Raw genomic sequence first — 25,653 nt, 5'->3', positions numbered from 1 at the left:
TCCCCCCACTTAGCCTGGAGCATATTATGGACAGTGTCAATCGACAAAACAGTAGCTCTCCAGCTAGAGAGTGCACTCCATCGTCAACCTTCGCAAGCTCTTCATAACGTCAGCTCCGTTTGGAAACGAGGATCGCTTTCCTTCGCCCTCCGCCGGGTCCCCCCAGCGTCCTCCCGATCCCTTCTGTCTACATCCCAGTGTCTCCAACCACAGCGGAGGAGGGGAGCCTCCCAGAGTAGCTGGGGGCGAAGGGAGGGGGCGCGGGCAGAGGGGCTGGGATAGGCGGACACAAGGCGCCGCGCGGAGGTGGCGGTCACCCAGCGCGAAGCCCACCGCGAGCGCGCGGACGCCGAGACGGGGGCTCCCAAGAGCGCTGCGTTGTCGGGGGGCGCGGGGCCGCCTGCGTGGACCTTGTCCGCACGCTCTCGCCGCCTCCGCCCGGCTGCCCAGCTCGCTCCCCGCCTCTCCCCACCCTCCAAGAGCCGTTGGTACAGTCCCGCTGACTCCGAGAGCTTAAAAAGGGCCGGGGCCGCCCAAGCCAGCCGATTTGGTCCTGATTTGTGTGCGCGGCGCGTTTCCTGCGATCCCGGATCCGCCACGCCGCTGGAGGACGTCGGGTGGGGTCTCTTGCCGTCCTGGTGGGGGGCGTTCCTTCGGCTGCGGCGCTCGAGCGTGTGTAGCCGTCCAGCCAGCAGCTAAGGCCCCTCGCCGCCGGCTCCTCGGTTCGCTCAGCTCCCGCACCGGAGAGCCGCGCGCGCCGCCAGCTCGGCGAGGGATGGAGCAGACCGAGGTGCTAAAGCCGCGGACCCTGGCGGATCTGATCCGCATCTTGCACCAGCTTTTCGCCGGCGAGGAGGTCAACGTGGAGGAGGTGCAGGCCGTCATGGAAGCCTACGAGAGCGACCCCGCCGAGTGGGCAGTGTACGCCAAGTTCGACCAGTACAGGTGAGCGCGCCCTAGCCCTGGCCGCGGGAGCCCCGGCGCGGGATCCGGGTCCGAAGAGGGATCCGAGGGCGCGGCGGAGGAGGGGTCTGGCCGCTCCGGGCCCGCCGCTCGTCAGCCTTTCCCGCACCCCCCGCGCTACGCCTGCTCGCCCGCGGCTCGGCGCTTTGGGCCAAACGTGGATCATCCCCGCCTGGCCGGAGACTGCGGCAGGCCCCGGGTGCGGAGGCCACCGCGCGGCCGCAGAGGGTTTTGTCCTCATCGTGCCGGTGCACCGCCTTCTCCGGGCCCCGAGAGCACTGCCCTGCCCTCCGGCGCAGTCGCTCGCCCTGGCCGCCGCGGCGCGGGGTGGGGGGACCCCCGGTGGCCCCAAGCACTCATTCTCCGCCGGGCCCGCCGCCCGGGGGGGACCGACTGGCCGGAATGTCGGAGCGGGCCCCCGGGAGACAGGGGTGGCGGCTGGAGGACTCGATTCCCTCCCGCCAGTTCTCCATCACTCGATCGCCCGCAGCCAGGCACCTGCCAACGCGCATTTTACTTATTTATTTATTTATTTATTTATTTGCCGATAGAAAATAGCGTCGTGGGGTTCCCAGCTGCTGCTGTTTTTCAACTTGTGCCGCCCCTCCCAAACCCATTTAACTTCCCGGACTGCGGGTTTGTTTCAACCCACGATCAGGGGTGTGAGTTGAAGGGCTGCTTCTCTTTGAGCACCCCCCAAGCAGTTGCGCTTTCTCGAATCCTCAGTTCTGAGGCCCTCCGGAATGTCAGTTGAAGACCGCTGCCTTTGCCACATGTGATGGAGCGAGGGGGCCCGTGGCAGCCCTCGCTCGGTGGTACCAATACAAATGAATCTCCCTACCAGTCGTCCGGGGCCAGAAGTAAACCTGAATCACCCTGAAGGGTGAGGGCTTCTTTGCCGACGGGCAGCTCGCGGCGATACAGTCTTTCTGGTTAGTCGGGCTGAGGGTAGGGAGAGGAGGATCCCTGAAAGATCAGAATAAACCGAGATTGTGTTCCTTGGGAACAGTTTTTGTTAGTCCCCTCACCTAAACATAGCGTGTTTGTCAGCAAGGGCAGTTTCCTCTGCATTTTAGGGCTTGAAATAAAAATGTGAAGCCTTTGTAAGATCCCATTCGCTGCTTGCAGTGGCTCCAGGAAATTCCTTCGGTTCGTATCCTGAAGTGGTTGCCGGTAAAGCTACCGGAGGCCACTTTTTAATTTTGCCATTAGCTCCAAGTAAGCAAGGGCTTATTATGGCCCAGATACTCCTTACCTTATGCTTGTATTAACTCATGTACCTCATGACTGCCCTGTGAGATAGGTACAATTTTTTCCCTTTTTTTTTTTTTTTTTTTTTTTTTTTTTTTTGCAGATGATGAGTGGTAGGCATTAATAAAAAGGTTGGATTACCTGCGTCAGGTCATACTTCTATCAGGTAGCAGCTCCAGGATTCAAATTAGCGTTGTTGTCCCACAGCCCAGAGCCCTCCCTCCAAACAACTACTAAACTTACTGCAGACAGATGATGTGATAATAGTTTGCTTTCAGGGTAGATTATTGATCAAGTGAAATTCATCAACCAGGGTAGGCTGAGGGCTCTTTATCTATAGAACAATGCCATTTCCCCAGGCTTTGAGTTCATCTTGACCGACAAGCTCTAATTAAATCACTTGAGATGCAAGCATTTGGATTGATCTATTGCATGGGTATGCGGGGCGCAACTAATGAAGATAAATGGGTGGGCATTTGGAGAAAGGTGGGAGAGCAGAAATCATTTGGGCAGTATTTGTGTGTGTGTGGAATAGGTATCGTAGCACTGCAAAGGATTCTGTCTGATCTCTGACCTTGGGAAGGCCAGTACAGAAGAACCAGGACAGAATATGTTCCAGTGTGGGGCGCCTGGGTGGCTCAGTGGGTTAGCACTGGACTTCTGCTCGGGTCATGGGTTCATGTCAGTTCGTAGGTTCACGTCAAGCTCTGTGCTGACAGCTCAGAGCCTGGAGCCTGCTTCAGTTTCTGTGTCTCCCTCTCTGTCTGCCCCTCCCCCTGCTGGCGCTCTGTCTCTCTCTCTCTCTCAAAAATAAACACTACAAAAAAAAAAAATTAAGAATATATTCTAGTGTGAGCCAGACGGTAATTTCTCTGGGAACAGTCCCAGAGAAGCAAGAGGGGGTCCCCTAAGACTGGTAGAGGGAGAAAGAGTCTGTGTGTGTGTGTGTGTGTGTGTGTGTGTAACAAAATGTAGTTTATTGTGAATTAAAGGCTGTGTGCACAGCCTCTTGGTAGGTCCTCAAGGGCTACAAATTTAGGATGACTGACATCTGAATAGCACTTACTAATCCACTCTCTCCCTCTGCCAGCACCTGGCTTCCTGCCTTGCTGGAAGAAAGGGGAGGAAGGAGCATTAGGAACATAAGTGAACAGATGACTCTGTGATCAAACAGTACCCCAAATATGGGGTAAAGATTCCTTCTCTTAAAAAATAAATCTAGGGGCGCCTGGGTGGCGCAGTCGGTTAAGCGTCCGACTTCAACCAGGTCACGATCTCGCAGTCCGGGAGTTCGAGCCCCGCGTCAGGCTCTGGGCTGATGGCTCAGAGCCTGGAGCCTGTTTCCGATTCTGTGTCTCCCTCTCTCTCTCTGCCCCTCCCCCATTCATGCTCTGTCTCTCTCTGTCCCAAAAATAAATAAACATTGAAAAAAAAATTAAAAAAAAAAATAAATCTAAATGAAAAAATAAATAAATAAATAAATAAATAAATAAATCTAAATGAATGTCATAATTATCAAACTTTACTAATTAGATGGTATGGGTGATACTCCCCCCCCCCTTTTTGTTAAATGTTTATTTACTTTTGAGAAACAGCATGAGCAGGGGAGGGGCAGAGAGAGAGAGAGGGAGACAGAATCGGAAGCAGGCTTCAGGCTCTAGGCTCTGAGCTGTCAGCCCAGAGCCCGCCTGGGGCTTGAGCTCCTGGAGGGCAAGATCATGATCTAAGCAGAAGTCCGTGGCTTATCTGACTGACCCACCCACGCACCCCTGGATGGTACCCCTTTGATCAATAGAAACTTGAAAGTGGGCTGTTGTGGTTTTTTGGGTTTTTTTCCCTGATGATGGGCTTGTGGTGGTTTTGATTTGGGATTTTTTTGAGGGGGCCAGTTGCTGGTTTCTCCTGGAAAAGTTTTAGAGTGTTAACTTAACTATGCTCATGTAAATTTCCTTTGTTGTATACTTAAATCAATCCCCACCCTATTTGTAGAGGACTTTAAATCCTGAGTGCTTTTGAATGTGGTTTGTGTCTGGGCTATAGCAAAAATTATGGAGAATTCTAAAAACAGCTGTGTAATGAAACCTTGTTTCTTATGGTTTAGCTTACAAGAGAAAAAAGAAAGCAATAGCAACTTTTTTGCATATACAGCAGCAATGCACTCTGCAAATACCTCTGTGAGAAACTGACTTTTTATCAGCTCAAGGCTGTCATGTGGAGAATCAAAGAATTTCCTTTTTTTCCCCGTTATCTTTTTTGTGCCATTAATTAAAACGGAACATCTATAAACATGGTGGTTCAAAATACAAAAAATGTCCAAAATGTTGAACTGTGAAAAATTATTTGTTTTCATTTTAAGTTGTTTGGAGGAGGAAATGTTAGCATTTGTCAACCAGCCATACTTTGTGACACACTTCTTTTTCCCAGTGCATATTTCATCAACCAGATTCAAACTTCTGAATACCTTCCTTTTAGGTATACCCGAAATCTTGTGGATGAAGGAAATGGAAAATTTAATCTAATGATTCTCTGTTGGGGTGAAGGACATGGCAGGTAATACAATTATTCATTTGCAGATACTTATTAATTCTCTGTTCCAGCGTAAGGAAAGTACAGTGCCAGAATGGTCACAGGTCTTGGGAGCACTAACACATCTCATGTTACAATTATTTTGTTTACAACATCCCAACAAAAATTTTTACGGGAATTAGGGTCAGGGAGTTAGGCATACACCCTGAGTGTCAAAACCAGCCCCCCAAAATGAGTCGTAAATCAAAGGATGTATGTAACCAGTTTAACTTCATCTCTGTCTTCTGTGGAGTTAAGTATATATGGAATTTTGCTAAAACTTGACCTTTGTGGTGCTTTGAGATATGCAATGAATTGCAGGACCAAAGACCAAAGTGTCCACATCTGGACCTAGAAAAGCAGTTCACCAGTTCAGAAGATTTCTTTCTGCGTCAATTGTTGACTGTTAATTTTTTAGTTTTCTTTTTAATTTTTTATGTAGAGGGTAAGGCAGCTTAAACTAATTCCAATTCTTTGAAACTTGGTTCCTTCATTTGTCTTTAGTTGATACATTTGTGAGTTGCTATCTCTGTAAACAGATCCTCCTCAGGCTTTTGAGAATGGTACAAACAAAAATGGCAGACCCATTTTTGATGGGAGAAAGGAAACCTGAACTTATGAGATTTGGGGGCGAGTCAGGTCTATCTCGAGGACATTTATTTACTCCTATGGAATGGAGTTGGTTGCATCCATTCTTTCAATATATTTTGGAAGTAGATTATATGTCGAAAGTGGGACTAGGCTCTGTGGGTTTAGGAAATGAGTTCTTACAGTTTTATGAATTCTTACAGTTTAATGGATTCAACATAGGCATTAAATGCTAATGACATATATGGCTTCCTATCTTTTAATCAACCCTACGGCTAATGCTACTTATTAAACTGAAATACCGTTTACGATTACATGAATATATATTTCCTGCAAATCCAATGTCCTTTCTTTCTCCCTCCGTTATTGAGAGTTAATCACAGGTGGAATACTTTAAACCTACAAAATGTTAACATTATTACAGTATAACTTCTGGGTGTTAACCTCCATATACATATCTTTTGTCCCTCGAAGGAAAAGAGAGAAAAGGCCTGGGGTGAGAAAAAAACACTATATGCTACGTGATCTTACAAGTGAGACACAGTTATTGTAGATAATTATCTTTATTCTTTCCAGATTTTCCCTAATGTAATTGTATAATCAAGTTGTAGCCCAGCTTAACCAAGTTATTAAAAGCTATGTCTTGGAGAAGATAAAAGAAGATAAAAATGCCATATGTACATTGATATGAAAGCCATAGTACAGTAAAACCTTGGTTTGTGAATATAATTCATTTTGGAAACATGCGTATAATCCAAAGCACTTGTATATCACAGCCAATTTCAAGAACCATTGGCTCAGTTGTGATCATGTGATATGTATTGCAAGACATTTCTTGTTTATCAAGTTAAAATTTATTAGAAATGTTCACTCGTTGGGTCGCCTGGGTGGCTCAGTCGGTTAAGCGTCCGACTTCAGCTCACATCATGATCTCACGGTTCACGAGTTCGAGCCCTGCGTCAGGCTTTGTGCTGACAGCTCAGAACCTGGAGCCTGCTTCAGATTCTGTGTCTCCTCTCTCTGCCCCTTCCCCACTCACACTGTGTCTCTCTCTGGCTCTCAAAAATAAACATTAAAAAAGAAAAATGTTTGCTCATCTTGCAGAGCACTCCTAGAACAAGTTCCTCGCAATCCAAGGTCTTACTGTATCTTATATGTCGCCCTGAACAATGTTAATTATAAATTGATGACCTTTACAAATACAGCTGAAGTGGTTTGTGACCTGTCCTCATGATAGGATGTGGCGGGAAGTTCTGGGCAGACTTACTGCACGCGTGGGGCCTGGACCATTTACTGAGCTCGGTTGTCTCTTTGTGTATATATAGCAGCATCCATGATCACACTGACTCCCACTGCTTTCTGAAGATGCTGCAGGGAAATCTAAAGGAGACATTATTTGCCTGGCCTGACAAAAAATCCAACGAGATGATCAAGAAGTCTGAAAGAATCTTGAGAGAAAACCAGTGTGCCTACATCAACGGTAACATCCAACACCTTTCTTTCTTTAAGGGCGAGCGGGAAAAGCCTTGAACCCCCATTTGCAATATTGCTTACTTGCACATGTACAGCCGAATTTGGATCATGGAGTTGTGACTTCAGATACTTGGAAAATGGCCTAAAAAGCAGTTGGTTTTGTTTTTAAAGTTTTGCGTCTGAATTGGAATCACTTATTCAAAATATATGCACGTAGATTAGCGTCCACTGAAAAGGCATTTCCTGCCAAGTCTTAAGACAGTTAGAATCGAATATGAATTTACAAAAGTAGATTGTTTTAATAAGGGAGTGAGGCTATGTGGAAAATATTAGTCTTTGTGTTAGAAACGTTCTGGAAACAATTAGAAATGTGAGCTATAGTCCTTGTTGTTTATAAAATGTATACAGCATACTTAAGAGTATTCTCAAGGGAGCTTTAACAAAGCACATTATTTAGCAGTGATTTCTAGCTCTCTAACCAAGAATTCATTCTTTTTCCTAAAGGTGATTTGGCAGAGCCAAATGCTTTTCAAGAACAGTCTGTGATTAACATCTGTATTTTTTTTTAATGTTGTTTATTTATTTTGAGAGAGAGAGAGAGAGAGTGCGAGCGGAGGGTGGGGGTGTGGACAGAGAGAGAAGGAGACACAGAATCCAAAGCAGGCTCCAGGCACTGAGCTGTCAGCACAGAGCCTGATGCGGAGTGGACCTCACAAACCACGAGATCACGACCTGAGCCGAGTTCGGACATTTAACTGACTGAGCCACCCAGGTGCCCCTAACATCGTATTTCTAAAGAGGCTAGGACTTTCCAAATAGCCTGTTAATGATTATAGAAGATCATTTTTAATTCCCATTTATAGATGAGATTGCCAACACATAGGAAGAATAAGTAATGCAGCCAAGGTCCCTCAGCTCTTAGTGCAAGTCAGGATTTGAACTCAAGCCATTCGATTCCAAAGACCATACTCTTAATTGGGATACTATCCCAATGATGTAAAATATGACAGAGATTTTCTGGTCATGTAGCTGCTTCTTGTATCTTTTTTTTTTTTTTTTAAGTGTATTTATTTATTTTGAGAGAAGGAGAGAGAGAATCCCAAGCACTGTCAGCGCAGAGCCTGTTGTGGGGCTCGAACTCACGAACCGTGAAACTGTGACCTGAGCCAAAACCAAGAGTCTGTGGTTTAACCAACTGAGCCACCCAGGCGCCACGTTTCTTCTTATATCTTAAAGTCCCATTTTGGCTTTAATACTTGGCCTGAATTTGTTCATTAGTTTAAGAATGCAAGCCAGTTACAAAGGTCAGATTGTATGGGAACTTTTCTCTCCCATTCACAAAACACAGAGATGTTCGTTTCTTAGGTGACAGGAAGCTTTTATTTGAGGCTTGCTGTATGTATAAGGCACACCAGATTTCCAAGAGCGATTTTGTTGCCTCTATCACTCACAATAAAGCCCAGAGCCTTTCAGAATAAATACTTTCAGCTGGAGTCACAGAGTCTACAAAACTAGATTAGATCTTAAAGAATAAGCAAGCTTTTTTCAAGGGTCTTTGATGCAGAACCTACCAGAGCCAAGCAGTGAGTGACGCAGGGCAGGAATAAGGCTGGGGTACTGGTGTGTGCAAGCCACACTGTCCAAGGGGCAGTGACCACCATCCGTTTCCAGCCCTTTGTCCTGATTTCTTTTTCCACCAAAGTGGGAAATTCCCATTTTTATGGGAAATGCTGCCAATTGGTAAAATATTGGGTGGGATAAGCTGAATGGGTCTGTGGATGAATTTCCCGTAAGAGCAAAGGCCTCAAAAATTCAACCTTTGATTTTTACAGACGCAGGAGAAGGGGTGCAGGTGAATAGTGGTCAGCAGGAAGGATGTTTCCTGCACAGGAAACAGTGTGAGGGCAGAGGAGGCACAATGATTGCAAAGAATGAAAACTGTTCAGGAATGGTCTTGCCAGAGGGAAGAAGGGACAGTAGGCTTGGACAGGAGTAGTAGGAGAGTAAAGTGAGATCAGGGCCTGGGCCTCCCACGACCTGCTGATGTAAGAGCCCACTTTGGTCAGTAGAATTCTGTCAGGAGTGTCTTGATGGATTCCATAGCATATGCAACACAGGGTGGAGGAAAGAGAAAACTGGGACAAGGAGACCAAATTACTTATCGTAAAGGCACATGGTAGACATGTCTGGCGTCCATAACTACCACCAAGAAGGATTCAAGGTTATTGTGAAAGATGGTACCCCATGGGCATAAAGGAAAGGAGGCAGAGGCGGATGGACGGACGGGCGGATGGATGGATGGATGCTGGGATTGTTAACAATAGGTATTAGACAGGAGTTTCCAGGGTTTCTCTAAAGGATGGTGGCTAGGATTTGTGGGGTCTGTGCTTGCAGGGTTGTACGGCTTGCATTGGGTACAGCATATGCATGTGCACCTGTAGAAACAAATAATAATTTGCATAAGGGACAGTCATTCCTTAAGAAGGTGGAACTTGTGTTCAAGATTGTTCTTAAGCCAACGTCTTATGAGCAGTAAGCTATAGAACCAAAGAGGTTGCACCTGTGAGAATTATGTCCCATTTTTGGAAGTGAGGAAAACTGCTGAAGATCCCAGAAGTTGTGAGTTGGGGGAAGGCGGTCTTGGCTATTATCTGGCTGGGAGGAAAACTTCAGTCTTCCGCTTAAAGGCTTTTCTGTTCTCTCTCGCAAGCTCGTGGAGCCAGATCATGAATCACAAATCATAAAATAGGCACCAAATTGGGTGCCTACATTAATGACACAAATTACCCTGAATTCCTTCCTTGATTATTCTTTAAACTCTATCCTAACTATAAATTTCTTCTCAACATATTTCTAAATTGTTTTTGTCTTTTCTTTCTCCTTCCTTCCTTTTCTCCTTCCTTCCTTCCTTCCTTCCTTCCTTCCTTCCTTCCTTCCGTCCTTCCTCTCTACCTTCCTTCCTCTCCCCCAGGGCCCCTAGACTTGCTGCAGTTTGAATTGGTTTGTTTCCGAGCCCGGGCTCAGCTGTCATCCTGGAGTACCTTCACATCATTCAGTCTTTCCCTCTGTTTCCTCCTTTTGCTGATACCCTTATTTCCTGATATGGTGTCTGCTTCCTTCTTGGTTCATGCCCTTATTTTGGTGGAACATCTCCTCAATCTCATCTCCCTTGGTGAGAAACGGTTCGTGGAAAGTAAATTTCTGAGACCTCATTCACCTGAAAGTCTCTATAGTCCATCGTTACAACATGATTGATACGGAATTAGGGCCTAGAATCTTCTCCCAGAACTATGAAAGGTAATCCCTTGACTTTTAGTTTCCAGTCGTCTTTGTGAAAGCCTGCTGCCACTCTGATTCTTAAATCGTTCCATGAAACTATTTTTTTCTTTCTAGAAACTTTGGGATCTTCTCTTTTGGTATCTTTTCCTGTCCCGAGCATTACAGTCATGTCCCTTGTTTCACGACTCTCAGTCATTGTGTTGGGTACTCCGTGGTTTCTTTCATTCTGGAAACCTCTGTCCTTCTAATCCAGGAAATATTTTCAGGTTATTTCTTTGGGGTTTGGTTTCGTTCTATTTCTGAAACTCCTGTTGCTCAGTTAGGAAACCTCCTGAACTGGTTGTCTGATTTTTTAAAGTCTTCTCCTGAGTAGTGTTTGTTCAGGTTGTTTTTTGGGAGGTTTGCTCTGGCCCTTTTTAATACTAGAGATCTTTTTTTTTTTTTTTTTTTTGAACATTTTAAATTTATTTCTGAGAGACAGAGCGCAAGCGGGGGAGGGGCAGAGGGAGAGGAGGACAGAGAATCTGAAGCACCTTCAGGCTCTGAGCTGTTTTTAGCATAGAGCCCGACGATGCAGAGCTCAGACTCATGAACTCTGAGATCATGACCTGAGTGGAAGTTGGATGCTTAACCCACTAAGCCACCCACGTGCTCCAATACTAGAGATATTGCTCAAATATCTAGGGGCCTTGGCTGTGGGCTAATATTTGAAAACCAGGGACAAAAAAAAAAAGTTAACTGATAGCTCTGAACACAAGAATGGTGTCTGTCAACTGGCCTTCACTCTAGAATAATCTGGCAGAGCTTTTTCCTTGACGAACAGCCAATGGCAGTGTCTTTAAGAGCTTTATTCTGGAGCCAATCAGATTCTCTGAGAAGCTGCTTCGAATTTCCACCCTCACCGGCTGAGAAAACAATCCTGTCTGGCAGCATTCCTGCAGCTAGGTGGTGAAGAAAGCAGGGATCTCACCATTCAGTATGTTAAGTCACTTGTTTTTCACCAGTCCTGAGTTCATGTATTCTACTCCTTCTAGACTAGAGATCTCAGACTTCTACTCTGGGGAATGGGGGAAAAGTGGTAAAAGAGATCTGAGCCTCTACCTAAATAGGCTTTTCAACCAGGTCTTGAATTTTTAGCCCTGCCTTCATCCTCATTTCCAGAAGTATCTGTGCTGCCAGTCCCTAAGCTTTTGAGCCAGATACAGATTTAGATACAGATATTATATATTTATGTATACATATTTATGATATCAAGATATAAGTGAGGTTATGGGGCGCCTGGGTGGCTCAGTCGATTAAGCGTCCAACTTCAGGTCATGATCTCGCAGTCCATGAGTTCAAGCCCCTCGTCGGGCTCTGTGCTGACAGCTCAGCGCCTGGAGCCTGCTTCGGATTCTGTGTCTCCCTCTCTGTCCCCTTCCCCACTCATGCTCTGTCTCTCTAAAAAATGAAAAAAACTCTTTTTAAAGATAACAGTGAGGTTCATTTACATATATATATTTTGTGTATATAGATATGTAAATATATAGATATAGATATATCAGGATAGATATCAGGTTAATTTTTGGCTCTCCCCGTGGGTAGCTAAGGATTTCTCTTTCTGTCCTTGGTAAAGCTATTCATCTTCTTTCAAGCTCTCAAACTTTTATTGATGCTTTATCTTGTCCCCCCCCTTTTTTTTTTTTGTCTTTGTGGATTGATGCCTTTTTAAAATTCTTCAGGTGTAATTGTAGAGGGGTTTCAGGAAAGTAGAGTACATGTCACTTATTATCTTAAACTGGAAAGTCCCTAGTGAGTAATTTCTGTTAATTCCAGCCTTATCAAATTGATTTATGGTCTTAGGAGGATGACAGATTTTCACCTGCACTTGTCATTTAAGCTCCTTCATCTGCTTTTCCTTCTTGGGTATTGTATAGATTCCATTGGTTTACATCGAGTAGAGAATATCAGCCATACAGAGCCTGCCGTCAGCCTTCACTTGTACAGCCCACCTTTTGATACATGCCACGCCTTTGATCAAAGAACAGGACATAAAAACAAAGTCACCATGACATTCCACAGCAAATTTGGAATCAGGATTCCATTTGTAAGTATAATTTCTCTCTTCTCGGCTTAAGTGCTTTGTCTGTTGGCAACATTACACACTGTACGTGTTGCTTGTTCTAGATATTGTTTGTATGTCTTGCTGTAAGTAAGTTTTCTCAAAGTGAAGAATGAGATGAACCTTAACTTGGTGCAAAGGCCCCTGACATCCTAATTCTTTTCTTCTTTGGAGACGATATGATAATGTTTTCAGTTTATTTAAAATAACGTAGATTTGGGGCACCTGCGTGGCTCAGCCAGTTAAGCATCCCACTTGGCTCAGGTCGTGATCTCACAGTTTCTGAGTTCGAGCCCCACATTGGGCTCTGTGCTGACAGCTTGGAGCCTGGAGCCTGCCTCGGATTCTGTGTCTCCCTGTCTGCCCCTCCCTTGCTCCCACACTGTCTCTCTCTCAAAAATAAATAAATAGAAAAAAATTTTTAATAAATTAATTAAATAAAATAATGTAAACTAGATGCAAAGAATTGTTTATTGACAAATTTAAAAATGTAAGCTCACTACTAAAGAAAATGTTTTTTCAGAGTGCCTGGGTGGCTCAGTCGGTGAAACATCTGACTCTTGATTTTGGCTCAGGTCATGATCTCACGGTCTTGAGATCAAACCCTGCATCGAGCTCCACGCTGAGCGGGGAACCTGCTTGGGGTTCTCTCTCCCTCTCCCTGTGCCCCTCCCCTGCTCACGCATGCAGGCACGCTCTCAAAAAAAAGAAAAGAAAAGAAAAGAAAATGTTTCTTCATTTATTAGAGAAATAAGAATAAAAACTATATTATTTGATCTAACTGTTATTGCCGGGACTTAATGTTCATAGACCTGATTGACTACGACAACACAAGTCATTAGCATAGTTAACCTTCACAAAGTCAAGGCCCTGTTCCGGTGCTATAAATACACTGGCCTGTTTTGATTGCAAAAGAGTAGTGATACTATTTAGACCACAAATAAAATGAGAGTAGGCTCTAATGACATGTTTCCTCTCAAGGACTAAGTGTTTTTCCTCCTGAAAATAATAAGGCAGCCACCAGTGACACCTTATGGCAGTGTTCTACCTATGGTGAAATAAATTGGCCATTTAGGGGGGAATGATGTTGAATTAATAACAGGAATGTCCAGAAATAGACAGTGCGTGAAAATCCAATACTGGAAGCCATCCTTACAAATCTTAAAGCACAGCCTTGGAGGGAAACAAGGGCAGAAATTTCTCAGGTGATTGCCCCGCTTGGTTTTCTGCATTCTGATCCCCAAGAGATAGTCTTATCACAGGAATGAAACTCCAAGGCTCCACTGCCAAAGCCAAGTTTACGTACGCTGCTAAAAAAGCAGGACTCCTTAGGAACAAGCCGAAAAGGTCTTGTGTAAAAGATTCTTACACAACTTTCTTTCTTTCTTACAGACAGTTTCAGGATCCCTGGAGAACAACTAAGAAGCACCAAATCCTCTAAGGTTTTACTCTAAGGTCTGCTAAAAGTTTTGCCTTGGACAGGGAGGCCTCCCCACCATCTGCTGTCCAACAATACACGTTTTACAAAGCCAATACCCAGATCTACTACAAAGCAGACGCTAATTGTAAGGCATTGAGCAAGCAAATAGTGCCCTGAGCTACTGCAGAAGAAAAATCCCACTAAAGGGAAAATAAGCATCGTAATTGTAAGGGCCAAATCAAGTACTCTCTTGGTTTTATCCTCTAAATTCAGGGGAACCACAATGGGAATGTCAATGAAGGATGCTTTTGGAAATGCTTTGGTCCCTGAACTGTAATTAGCAATAAATAAAAACAAGAAACCACAGACGTCAAATGCTCGCCTTGCTACTTGGAGGACTAAATGTAGATGCCTTTAGTATCCTTTGTAAGTTCTTAATATTTGTAGAGAAATTTTTGGATCTATGGATTTTATTTTTTCAGTCTTACTTTACAAATTCCTGTCCTATACGTAGTAAGGTATTGTAGACAGAGAAAAACGTAAGGAACTTTGTCATTTGGTAACGAAAGGAAGGACAGAAGGTTTAGAAAAGTACACATACCCAAACACAAACCAGACCAAAAAACATTAAACTCCTGTCTAAACATGCGCAGCGGTCATAGTCAAAGACTTTGTACTGCTCCTGAAATCGCCAAATAATTTTAATAAAACTGGATTTGAATACAATTCAGTGTTGTCTTTCTGTTTAACTTGATAAGAATTTCCTACAATTCATACTTTCTTAGATTTACATGAAGTACCAAAAGCACGACAAAAGATACTTTGATGGGGGTGCCTGGGTGGCCCAGTCAGTTAAGGGTCCGACTCCTGATTTCAGCTCAGGTCATGATCTCATGGTTCGTGAGTTCGAGTCCCATCTCAGGCTCTGCACTGACAGTGTAGAACCTGCTTGAGATTCATTCTCTCTCTCCCTCTCTCTGTCTCTCCCCTTCTGCCCAGGTCGTGTATTCTCTCGCTCAAAAATAAAAACTAAATTTTTAATTTTTTTTAATGTTTATTTATTTATTTGTAATGTTTATTTATTTTTGAGAGAGAGACAGAATGCGAGTGGGTTAGGGGCAGAGAGAGAGGGAGACAGAAGCAGAAGCAGGCTCCAGGCTCTGAGCTGTCAGCACAGAGCCCTACTCGGGGCTCAAACTCATGAGCTGTGAGATCATGACCTGCTGAACTCGGTTGCTCAACCGACTGAGCCACCCAGGCGCCCCTGTGTTTATTTTTTTTTGAGAGAGAGAGAGAAGGAGACAAAGAATTTGAAGCAGGTTCCAGGCTCTGAGCTGTCAGCACAGAGCCTGATGCAGGGCTCAAATTCATGAACTGAGAGATCATGACCTGAGCCAAAGTCGGATGCTTAACCGACTGAGCCACCCAGGTGCCCCTTAAATTTTTAAAAAAGATACTTTTATGGTCTAACCCTTACGGTTGTGAGAGTGCCAAAAAATGAGTTCAAAAGAGCTCACCTTTTTGTGTTTTACAGTTGTTCATGAATTGCCCAGAAGTCCCAACCCCAGAGGCCCTTGGCTCTCTTGGGATTCACTGACATAAACAGTTTTGCCTGAGAATTGTGGGTGGGTCTGTGGGTGTTCTGTAGGTGTTCAAGTGCGAATTGGTTTCCAGCATTTAAAAACGAGATTTCCTAGAAGAAGGTGTAGATTTCTAGCTTCTTGAACATTTCTAGTTCCTTCTTGGCATTTTCACGGATGTCCGTTAGCTGGGCTCAGCTCTGCCTCCTGGATGGGACCACCTCTCCAGTGTCCGGCTTACCTGTCTGTCAGTTGATGTTACTTGCAGAGACCACATACGCGTTTCGGCTTTCTGCCCCTGCTTCAGGCAGTCATTTTAGGAATATCTGTCATAATCTTGGGGTTCATTATCTCCAGAAGCTTAATTAGAAAGTAAAGTCCTTTGGGTTGCCTGGGTGGCTCAGTCGTTTGAGTGTCCGACTCTGGATTTTGGCTCAGGTCATGATCCCAGGATGGTGAGATCAAGACCCATGTTGGGCTCCACACTGAGCCTGGAGCCTGCTTAAGATTCTATCTCCCTCTCTCTCCCTCTCCTCCACTCACTCGTGTGCATGCACACTCATTCTCTCTCTCTTAAAAAAAGTCCTTTGAAGATGGTTCTATATTGGTCACTGTGTTGTTTACACCACATCACCGTCTATAGAATTATTTACATCTTGCTTCCTCTCATTTAGTGAGTGCTTACTACGTAGTAGGCATTGTTAACCAGTTGTCCAGACGTACTAACAAACTCCTGGAATGTTTCTTCATGAATTAGGTACTATATTGGCTTTCTACTGCTGCTTGAATGTATTTCACTACAGACTTAGTGGCTTAAAGCAACACCAGTTTATTATCCTACAGCTCCATGGGTCGGAAGTCTGACTTTCACGGCCTTAAAATCCATAATAACGGCAGGCTTGCATTTCCTTTGTGTGAGTTTTGTGTGGGGTCTGTTTTATTGAGTGTTTTCCCCCAGCTTCTAGAGACTAGCCGGAATGCCCGGCTCCGGATCCCCTTGTCCATCTTTAAGCCAGCAATGGCGGACTGAGTCCTGTATCTAGGCACTCTGACCCATTCTTTGCTACTCTCTCCTCACTCAAACAACCAGAAAGTATCTGTATCTCTAGATTTTACCCTTCCATCTGTAAAGTCTCTTGGCATGTGAGATAATGTATTTATAGGTGCTGGGGGTCAGGATGTGGATGTTTGGGGGGGTCACCCTACCACAGTCTACCCCCGTCTTCCCAGATGGCTATATCCATCCCACATGCAAACTAGATTCACCCCATCCCAGGGTCCCCATCACAGTGTCAACTGAAAGTCCAAAATTTTGACCAAATCTCATCATTTAAATCAGGAATGGGTAAGGCTCTATCATAATCCCTGGGACTCCGTTGTTCCCCACATTTTGAATTGTTCAGCACGGTTTAGACATGTGCCGAATTCATCCAGCCAAGATGTTACAGAGCTAGGATTTGACCCCAACCCACTTCCTTTAAAACTCCTTCTCAGGGCCTCTGGGTGGCTCAGTTGGTTAAGTGACCGACTCTTGATTTCAGCCCAGGTCATGGTCTCTTCTTGATCGTGAAATTGAGCTCCCCATCAGGCTCTGCGCTGAAAGTGCGCAGCTTGCCTGGGATTCTCTCTCTGCCCCTCCCCTACTTGTGCATTTGCTCATACTTCTCTCTCTCTCTCTCAAAATAAATGAACTTTAAAAGAAAAAAGCAAAACCCAGCCACTCTCCATATGATTTCACTGAACCACTTAGGATTATCTGAAAAGTGTTCTTCCTTTTTTTTACTCCCTACCAATAAGATGGAAGCCCCAATGGGTGGATTTCATTTACTGCTTTATCAGACCTTAGGTCAGACCTGACACAGAGCAGATAATAAATACGTATGAAGTGAATGAAAAAAGGCTTGGGGTGACTAGGTGGCTCATTGGGTTAAGCATCTGGCTTGGCTCAGGTCTTGATCTCATGGCTTGTGAGTTCGAGCCCTGCATCGGTGCAGATCCTGCCTGGGATTCTCTCTTCCTTCCTCTCCGCCCCCTTTCCCACTCTCTCTCTCAAAATAAACAGACTTAATTAAAAAACTCTCAATCTCCTCATATAACAATTTTGCATTAATGTACCCCAATGCTGCGGTCGTTTCCTTGTGTTACCAAAACACATGTGTTATATTATTTTCTGTTAAGTATGGAAATTCTGAGAATCATATTTTGAAGCCAGAGACTTCTTTCATTAGGCCCATGTCAGTGGCTTATCTTTTGGTGTGAGTTCATTGACTATGTACTTAGACAAACCAGTTGATGAAGAAAAGGCTTTTAGATACATTTCATGGGTGGGGACAGCATTAATTATCCCACTTAGCAATGGTGCCCAGCCTTTATTTATTTATTTATTTATTTATTTTTTACTGATTCACAGACCACTTTGAAAACCTGAATGATATCTGAATGATAAAGTTCTCTCCAGAAATCCCAGCACACCATAAATTTGCATACAATTTCAGAAAAGATTCCTGGACCCTCCTAGGGTCTAGATTCCTAGATTCCTAGGTCCCTGGATCCCCATTAAAGAAGCTTGTCTTTTTTTTTTTTTTTTTAAGATTATTTTATTTATTTTGAGAGTGAGAGAGCACATGAGCCAGGGAGGGGCAGAGAGAGAGAGAGAGAGAGAGAGAGAGAGAGAATCTTAAGCAGGCTCTACACTCTGCTCTGAGCCTGATGTGGGATTTGATCTCAGAATCGTGAGATCATGACCTGAGCCTAAATCAAGAGTCAGACGCTTAATTGAGCCACGCAGGCGCCCCAGGAACCCTGTCTTACTGAGCCAAAGCTTGTGGGAAGTGATGGCTATTTGAGTTCATTTTCTGAGATAGGAGGGCATTGGCAAGCTAGGCTACTAGTTAACATTTTAAAAGTTAGAAGGTGGGGGTGCGGGGGGGGGGGGGGTTCCAGGAAACACCAGAAACTGGTGCTACCTTGTCCCAGGCAGGTCCACATATTTCACAAGTTCTGTTCTCTTTGTTTCTAAAAACATGAAGGACGTTTTAGACTTTCACAACTTTGTGTATCCAGTTGGTAGATGTTTTCTTTAAAAAGTATATATGAAAAAAAGAAGAAAAGAAAAAGTGTATAAAATAGTGAAATAAGCCAGACACAGAAAAAAACAAATATTGTATGATTCCACTCTTAGATAAGGACTTAGCCAATCCATAGAGACAAAAAATAGACTGGAGGTTCCTGGAGGGAAGGGGCTGGGGGGAGAGGGAGTTAGTGTTTCATGGGTACAGAGTTGGGAGTCATGAAAGTGATGTGCTTGGGGCCGCCTTAGTAGCCCAGTCAGTTGAGGGACCAACTCTTGATTTCGGCTCAGGTCATGATCCCAGGGTCGTGGGATGGAGCTTCGTGTCAGAGTCTGTGCTAAATGTGGAGCCTGCTTAAGATTCTCTCTCTTTCTCCCTCTCTCTGTCTCTCCCTCTGCCCCTCTACTGTTTGTGCTCTTTCTCTCTAAAGTAATATACGTATATATATTTAAGTATTTGTATAAAATATATATTTGGGTGCCTGGGTGGCTCCATCGGTTAAGCAGCTGACTTCAGCTCAGGTCATGATCTTGTGGTCCGTGAGTTCAAGCCCCACATCAGGCTCTGTGTTGGCAGCTCAGAGCCTGGAGCCTGCTTCACATTCTGTGTCTCCTTCTCTCTTTGCCCCTGTCTGCTCATGCTCTCTCTCTCTCTCTCAAAAATAAATAAACATTAAAAAAATAATAAAATAAAATATTTATATTAATAGATATTGATTTATATTACATAAATATTCATATAACATTCATATATTCTAATATAATGTAATTATAATAATTAAACATTAATATATTCATTTATATTATATAAATATATATTTATATTAAAATAAAATTATATATTTAGAAAATGATTTGCTTGTAGATACTGGTGATAGGTACACACCATTGTGAATATATCTGATGCCACTAAATTGTACCTTTGTGGCTGGTTAATATAATAAATATTATGTATATTTTTCCATAATTATGAATATTTTTACTGGTGAAACTTACAAAATGCCCCATCATGGAATAGGTTAAGGGGATTAAGAGTACACTCATTGTGGCACACAATGGGGCGGTTGCTGCTGAGGAGAGGACAATGAAGGAATGAGTTTTAAAAAAAGGTACATTTATTGTGATGGGCACTGAGTAATGTATAGAATTGTTGAATCATTGTATTATACACCTGAAATTAATATAACACTGTATGTTAATTATACTTGAATTTTTTTTTTAAGCTTTTACTTTTAAGGAATCTCTAGACACAATGTGGGGCTCAAACTCACAACCCTGAGACCAAGAGTCACATGATCTACCAACTGAGTATAAGGTGCCCTTATACTTGAATTTTTAAAAAACATCACTTCAAAGGCAGAGGAGTTGACAGATAGACTCATGGGTATTCCCCAAAGAAAGCTCTAATATCTTTCTTTCTTTTTTTTTTTTTTTCCAGAAAGCTCTAATATCTTTTAAAAAAAAAAGAGCAAATGTGAGGAAAAAATGCATACAGATACGTGTGTATGTTGAAATAGGTGAGACATACTGTCATGGAAAACATAAAGACATGAAAAGAATATGGTGTGGGCACCTGGCTGGCTCAGTTGGTTAAGCATCCAACTCTTGATTTCCACTTAGGTTATGATCTCCTGGTTCATGGGTTCAAGCCCTATGTCGGGCTCTGTGCTGACAGTGTGGGACCTGCTTGGGATTCTCTCTCTCTCTGTCTCTCTTGGCTCCTCTCCCACTTGCACATCTGCACATGTGCTCTTTCTCTCTCTCAAAAAGAAATAAACTGAAAAAAAAATATATGGAGTTTCCCTCTTTAGAGGTAACCTATATTACCACTTTCTGTGTTTGCTTATTTGTTTATTTTTTATCATTTATACGTAGGGTGACATTCTGAAGTCCACGTTGTGCACTTACAAGGAGAGCTTTCCACACTGGAATACAAACATGTCCTTCGTTCTTTTGTAGCCACGGGTCATGGTATTTCCATCACACAAACGTACCCTGGTTTAGTTCACCAATCCCCTGTTACTGGACTTTGACATGATTTCCAGCCTTCTACAATTACAAACTGCTCCACAATGACAACCGTGTGCATAATGTCATTTCACAAGTATCAGTTGACACACTCCTTTATTACAAAGCAAACAAGATAACTCGGCCCCAGGAAATGAGGTGACAGCGCAAGGTTGTGGCAAATTGCCCTCGCTGAAGAGTACCCCCACCGTGCAGGAGCTGTCCCCCAATGTCACTGCTTTCCATTTTAGGGTTTCCACCCTGTGAAGTGGTCACATGCACTCATGTGAAGCCTCCAATGCTCTCGGAAGCTTGAGACTCACAGAGATTACTTACCACAGGCAAGAAAGTCCACGTGTTCGTGAGAAAATTAATGATCCGGTCATGGTCAGTTTAGAATTCCTCCTGCGCTCAACAGGGGAGTCAATGCTTTCCTGATGTGGTCATTGAGTTTTGTTTTGTTTTTTATCACTGAGCTTTTTGGGTAATGAAGATGCGAGAAGAGGTGATAGCTTTGAAAAAACGCCTCTCCAGTTGTTTAATGCGGGGGGCATTTTGTTTCTTTTTCAAGTAATTCACAAAAAGATAAGTAATTCACAAGAAGAAGCTGTGAGAGACTCAGAGCTACTGAAACATGGTTCCAAACACTGAGTTAAACCAAAAGCAGTGGTCTGAGGGACATCCTTCCTTATACAAGCTTGAAAAGCGGTGGTCTAATATATTTATATTTATATATCCATACACTATAGTGATATGTATAATGTTTACCTAAAAGTGCGACCAGAAAAATTCCTTGCACAGCAGGGGTCGAAATATTATAGAACTAGAAGTTAATCAAATGCAATTGAGGATGGTGGATTAGCCTTCAATGCCAAGAGTCGTCCTAGGCATGCCATAGCAAAGAGAAAAAGTGTCGTTACATTACAGATCACTGCAATGTAGCTTCCGGCAAAAGCTGTATGATTGTAAATTTATACATCTGTGGTTCATCTAACTGATAAATATAAAATTATGATATTATGCAATCATGAAGATGAAATGTACTTGAGTGACCACGGATCCAAACAAGTCCTATTATAAATAGAGAAACTGAGGCAAGTGAGGTGAAAGTTAACCAATATGCCCAAGCAATGCTATACCAGTGCAGGTTCACACATGAGAGCTGATATCCAGGAATTCTGCAAGCTGATTGGTAGATGAAAATTGATCACAGCAGGAGTATTTACACTGTGGGAATCTGTCAATGCTATAAATCAGGGTAGTTTTCTTCCCTCAAAGAGCCTGTTAGACATTTGCCGACATTCCACTGGGTCTAAGGCCATTCAGTCATTTCAAAACAAAGACAATGTTTGCCTGGACTATTTAAGTATACATTCTTACCCTTTCATTTTTATTTCACTTTTATTTATTTTTTTTAAATTTTTTCTAATGTTTATTTTTGAGAGAGAGAGAGAGAGAGAGAATGAGCGGGGGAGGGGCATAGAGAGAGGGAGACACAGAATCCAAAGCAGGCTGTTAACTGTCAGCACACCTCCCCACACGGGGGTCGAACCCACAAACCCAGAGACTATGACCTGAGCCAAAGTTGGTCGCTTAACTGAGCCACCCAGGCGCCCCTGCACCTTAAAAATTTAAATCGCTTTTTGTATATATAGATATATGTTGTTGTCACTTCAGAGAAATCCTTTAAGGTTAGACAGCAATATTATTTCTCCCCACCCCACTTCAGAGGTAAGGACATTTAGGCACAATGCAGATGAAATAGTTTACCCAAGGACACACAGCTAGGTAATGGAAAAACCAAAACAGACATTGGTTCCGCTCAGGACACGTTGGAACTTTGGCACAAGAGAAAAGCTATTGAGCAAGGACAGAAAATCAACAAGGTGCCCCATGCAATGGTGTTTCTATGGCTCTTCTGTCCGAAATCTGTCAACTGGTTGAGACGTTGTAGTTTAAAAAAAAAAAAACACTCATGAGGCACTCAGTCTGGATGGGTCAGTTAAGAGTCTTTTTTCCCCAAGTGGATCCAATTAGTTCTCATGTCGTAGCAAAGGTTGGGACTGGGTTGTGCTTTATTCTTACTTATGTGACAGGGTACAGGTTATAATTCTTAGGGTTATGTCACTTTTATGTTAGCTCTACCACATGGCACCAGACCAGGATTCCACATTATTTTGATGAAGACTCGCTCGAATGCAATTGACAAAATGTAACTCAAACCGACTTGAACAAAACAAGCTCATGTAATTCAGGCAAGGCTGTATCAAGGGATCCAAACTGATTTTTAGGACTCTATCTTGCTCTCCATATTTTTTGATTCTAAAGTCTACCCTTGTGGCATTAATATCTCCAGATTCACAACTTCCATTTCAATTTTGGTAGGATTAGGGGTTATTTCTTCACAATCTCTCGATAGAAGTTAAGGAATGTAGGTATATGGACTCTGATTACATCACACGCCCATCCCTGACCCATTTGCTGCGGCCAGCAGGGTGTGATCTCTGCCCTGGCCTGAGTCATGTGTTTGCCTCTGGAGTCAAGGCTGGAACAAGGTCCACCAAATCAAACAGCTTGGTGTGGGGGTTGGGGTCACCGAGGAAAATTAGAATTCCGCTATGAGAAGAAAGAAGAAAGAGGAGACTATAGACGGTAGGTAAGCAGAAAATCAACAGATGTCCATTACATAGCAGCCCGATAGGTATGTGTTGAATTAATGAATAAATGAATATGGAGTAACATAAATATAAATCAAGGAATCAAGGGTGCAGAATGAAAGATCATGGCAACTAAGTCATCACCTTTTTTACCCCTGATAACACCATTTTAAACAATGCAAGACTATTTGTTTTTCTTTCTCTTCTTTTACTGGTGAAACTTATAAAACACTCTATCGCTCCAAAGACAGAGGACTTTACAGATCGACTCACGGGGATTTTCCAAAGAAATCTCCAATATCCAGGGGCGCCTGGGTGGCTCAGTTGGTTAAGTGTCCAACTCCTGGTTTTGGCTCAGGTCATGATCTCACCGTTCATGGGTTCGAGCCCCACCTCAGGTTCTGTGCTTCCTTCTTGGGATCCTCTCTATCCTTCTCTCTCTGCCCTTCCCCCCTCTCAAAAATAAGTAAATAAACTTATTTTTTTTTAAAGAAAACTCCAATATCTAAATATCCTCCATCAAGCCCATATCAAAATTTTTCCACTAGAATTACCACATTTTGTAATTTTCCATCGTCCCAGAATCTAGTGAAGTCTTAAGGCTGAAAACAAGGTATCAAATACCTCCTGCATTAAAAAGGACTGCCAAAAGTCACTCAGAGGTTGGCAACAGGCATTTCTTATCAGGAGTTGGCAGATCCTGCTGTCGTAGCAGCAACCTCATTCCATCTACTCCCCAGTCTGCATAAAATAAGGCTAGGGAGTTGGGAGTCTTTTCGCCGCCATTGTGAATTGACCAGATCACTCTTGTAACATTCATTCCCAGACCGGAACCACAGTAAAGTCTGTTAGAACCACATCCAAGCTCCTGCTGTGACCACACTTCACTCCCCCGCCCCCCAGCTCACAACTGAGCCAGGTTTTCCATTCAGATCTTAGGCATTCCTGAGCTTTGGCCAAATCACACTTTCCTACCTCACTGGCTCTGTTCTCCCATCTCCTTCCTGAAACGCACCTTGCCCCAGTACCCTGCCTTCTGGTAGAAATAGCAACTCCTCTCAAGGTGATACTTCCCCAGCTCAAGTACCATGTCTTTCATAAGCTACCCCCATGGGAGGGAATCTCTCCATCTCTGGGATTCCATAGAATTTCATTTTCACTTTCTTGCAGCTGGTTGCACGTTCTGTTCTGCCGCAGGAATTTGTGTTTGATCTACTACCAGATAATAGACTCCCGAGGGCTGGACAGAACCTGATTCTGTGGGCCCCAGCTTATTCTCCTTGTACTGAGCAAGACAATTTTTTTTAAAGAATATTTGTTTGTATCTTGCTTAGGCTGCTTTACAGAAATCAGAAAGAATATCAGGCACTGGCTTTTTTTCTGCTTGTATTTTCCTTCCCTCATTCCAAGAGAGTAGTGGCCCTTGAAAACTCTTGCCTCAGGATGTAAAGAAGTGGCTTCTTTTTTTTTTTTTTTTAAATGTTCATTTTTTAGAGAGAGCATGCGAGTGGGGGAGGTGCAGAGAGAGAGAGAGAACCCTAAGCAGGCTCCACACTGACAGCAGCAAGCCTGATGTAGAGCTCGAACTCATGAACCGTGAGATCATGACCTGAGCTGAAGTTGGATGCTCAACCAGCTGAGCCACCCAGGCGCCCCAGCACGTGGCTTCTGAACAACCTTTCCTCCTGGTCTTTTTCTCCCCCTAAAGCCTAAACTGATTGAGGAGATTATGGTGGATGTTCCGGGGGGGTGGGTAGGCAGGCTCTTAGAAGTCTTTGCGGATACTAGCTGAATAGAAAAGGACATGGTTTTTTTTAGTAGGACCTGTGACTCCTTTCTCAGAAGTATTTCCATAAAGTTAGAGAGGGAGGGAGCCAAACCATAAGAGACTCTTAAAAACTGAGAATAAACTGAGGGTTGGTGGGAGGGAGAGGAAAGTGGGTGATGGGCATTGAGGAGGGCACCTGTTGGGATGAGCACTGGGTATTGTGTGGAAACCAGTTTGACAATAAATTTCATAAAAAAAAAAAAAAAGAAGAAGTATTTCCAAAAAGAGCAGATTTCTGGTGCACCTAAGAAGGTCAGAATCTTAGGGGCGCCTGGGTGGCTCAACCGGTTGAGTGTCTGACTTCGCTCAGGTCATGATCTCGTGGTTCATGGGTTCAAGCCCCGAGTCTGGCTCTATGCTGACAGCTCAGAGCCTGGAGCCTGCTTTGGATTCTGTATCTCCCTCTCTTTCTGCCCCTCCCCTGCTCCCATGGGAGCAGAACCCTCTCCCATGAGTTCTGAGAGAACCCTCTCTCTCAAAAGTAATAAACGTTAAAAAAATTTTTTTTTAAATAAAAGCAGGTCAGACTCTAGGGACTAGTGCCCCCAGCTGTGGCACAAAGCAGGTCTTTCCAGGGACCATACAGATTTAAGCACTAAGCCTATCAGTCACAACAAAGATGAACTGGATCCCAGAGACACTTATTTTCTCAGCCTGCACCTACTTGCATTCCAGTATAATCGTGAGAGGGGGAAGGCACTCCCTCCAATAAAAACGAAAAGCCTGGCAGGATATTGGCCAAGAGGTGGAATTAAATTTGACTTACAGAAAAATAAAACGCTTTCAACGTTGGATAAGATCCTGGCTGCTGAAGCCAACGCTGAGCTCGAAAAGGGATTTTCTGTAAGCTGGGATCAGATTCATTGATTTG

The 25,653-nt window shown here is 43.7% G+C and overlaps 1 protein-coding gene across 1 annotated transcript; it reads left to right on the top strand.

Moving 5' to 3' along the window:
• The first annotated feature begins 559 nt into the window (after positions 1-559).
• On the top strand, positions 560-14,366 carry CDO1 (cysteine dioxygenase type 1). Its single transcript, XM_030316849.1, has 5 exons — positions 560-945; positions 4,687-4,764; positions 6,693-6,847; positions 12,036-12,205; positions 13,613-14,366. Exons 1-5 carry the CDS (start codon positions 776-778, stop codon positions 13,640-13,642), a joined length of 603 nt encoding a protein of 200 aa, XP_030172709.1. The 5' UTR covers positions 560-775; the 3' UTR covers positions 13,643-14,366.
• Positions 14,367-25,653: the final 11,287 nt, after the last annotated feature.

The sequence above is a fragment of the Lynx canadensis genome, chromosome A1, assembly GCF_007474595.2.
Source record: "Lynx canadensis isolate LIC74 chromosome A1, mLynCan4.pri.v2, whole genome shotgun sequence".
Lineage (NCBI taxonomy): Eukaryota > Metazoa > Chordata > Mammalia > Carnivora > Felidae > Lynx > Lynx canadensis.
The sequence above is the reverse complement of the archived record's forward strand: the minus strand, read 5'-3'. Positions and strand labels throughout refer to the sequence as shown.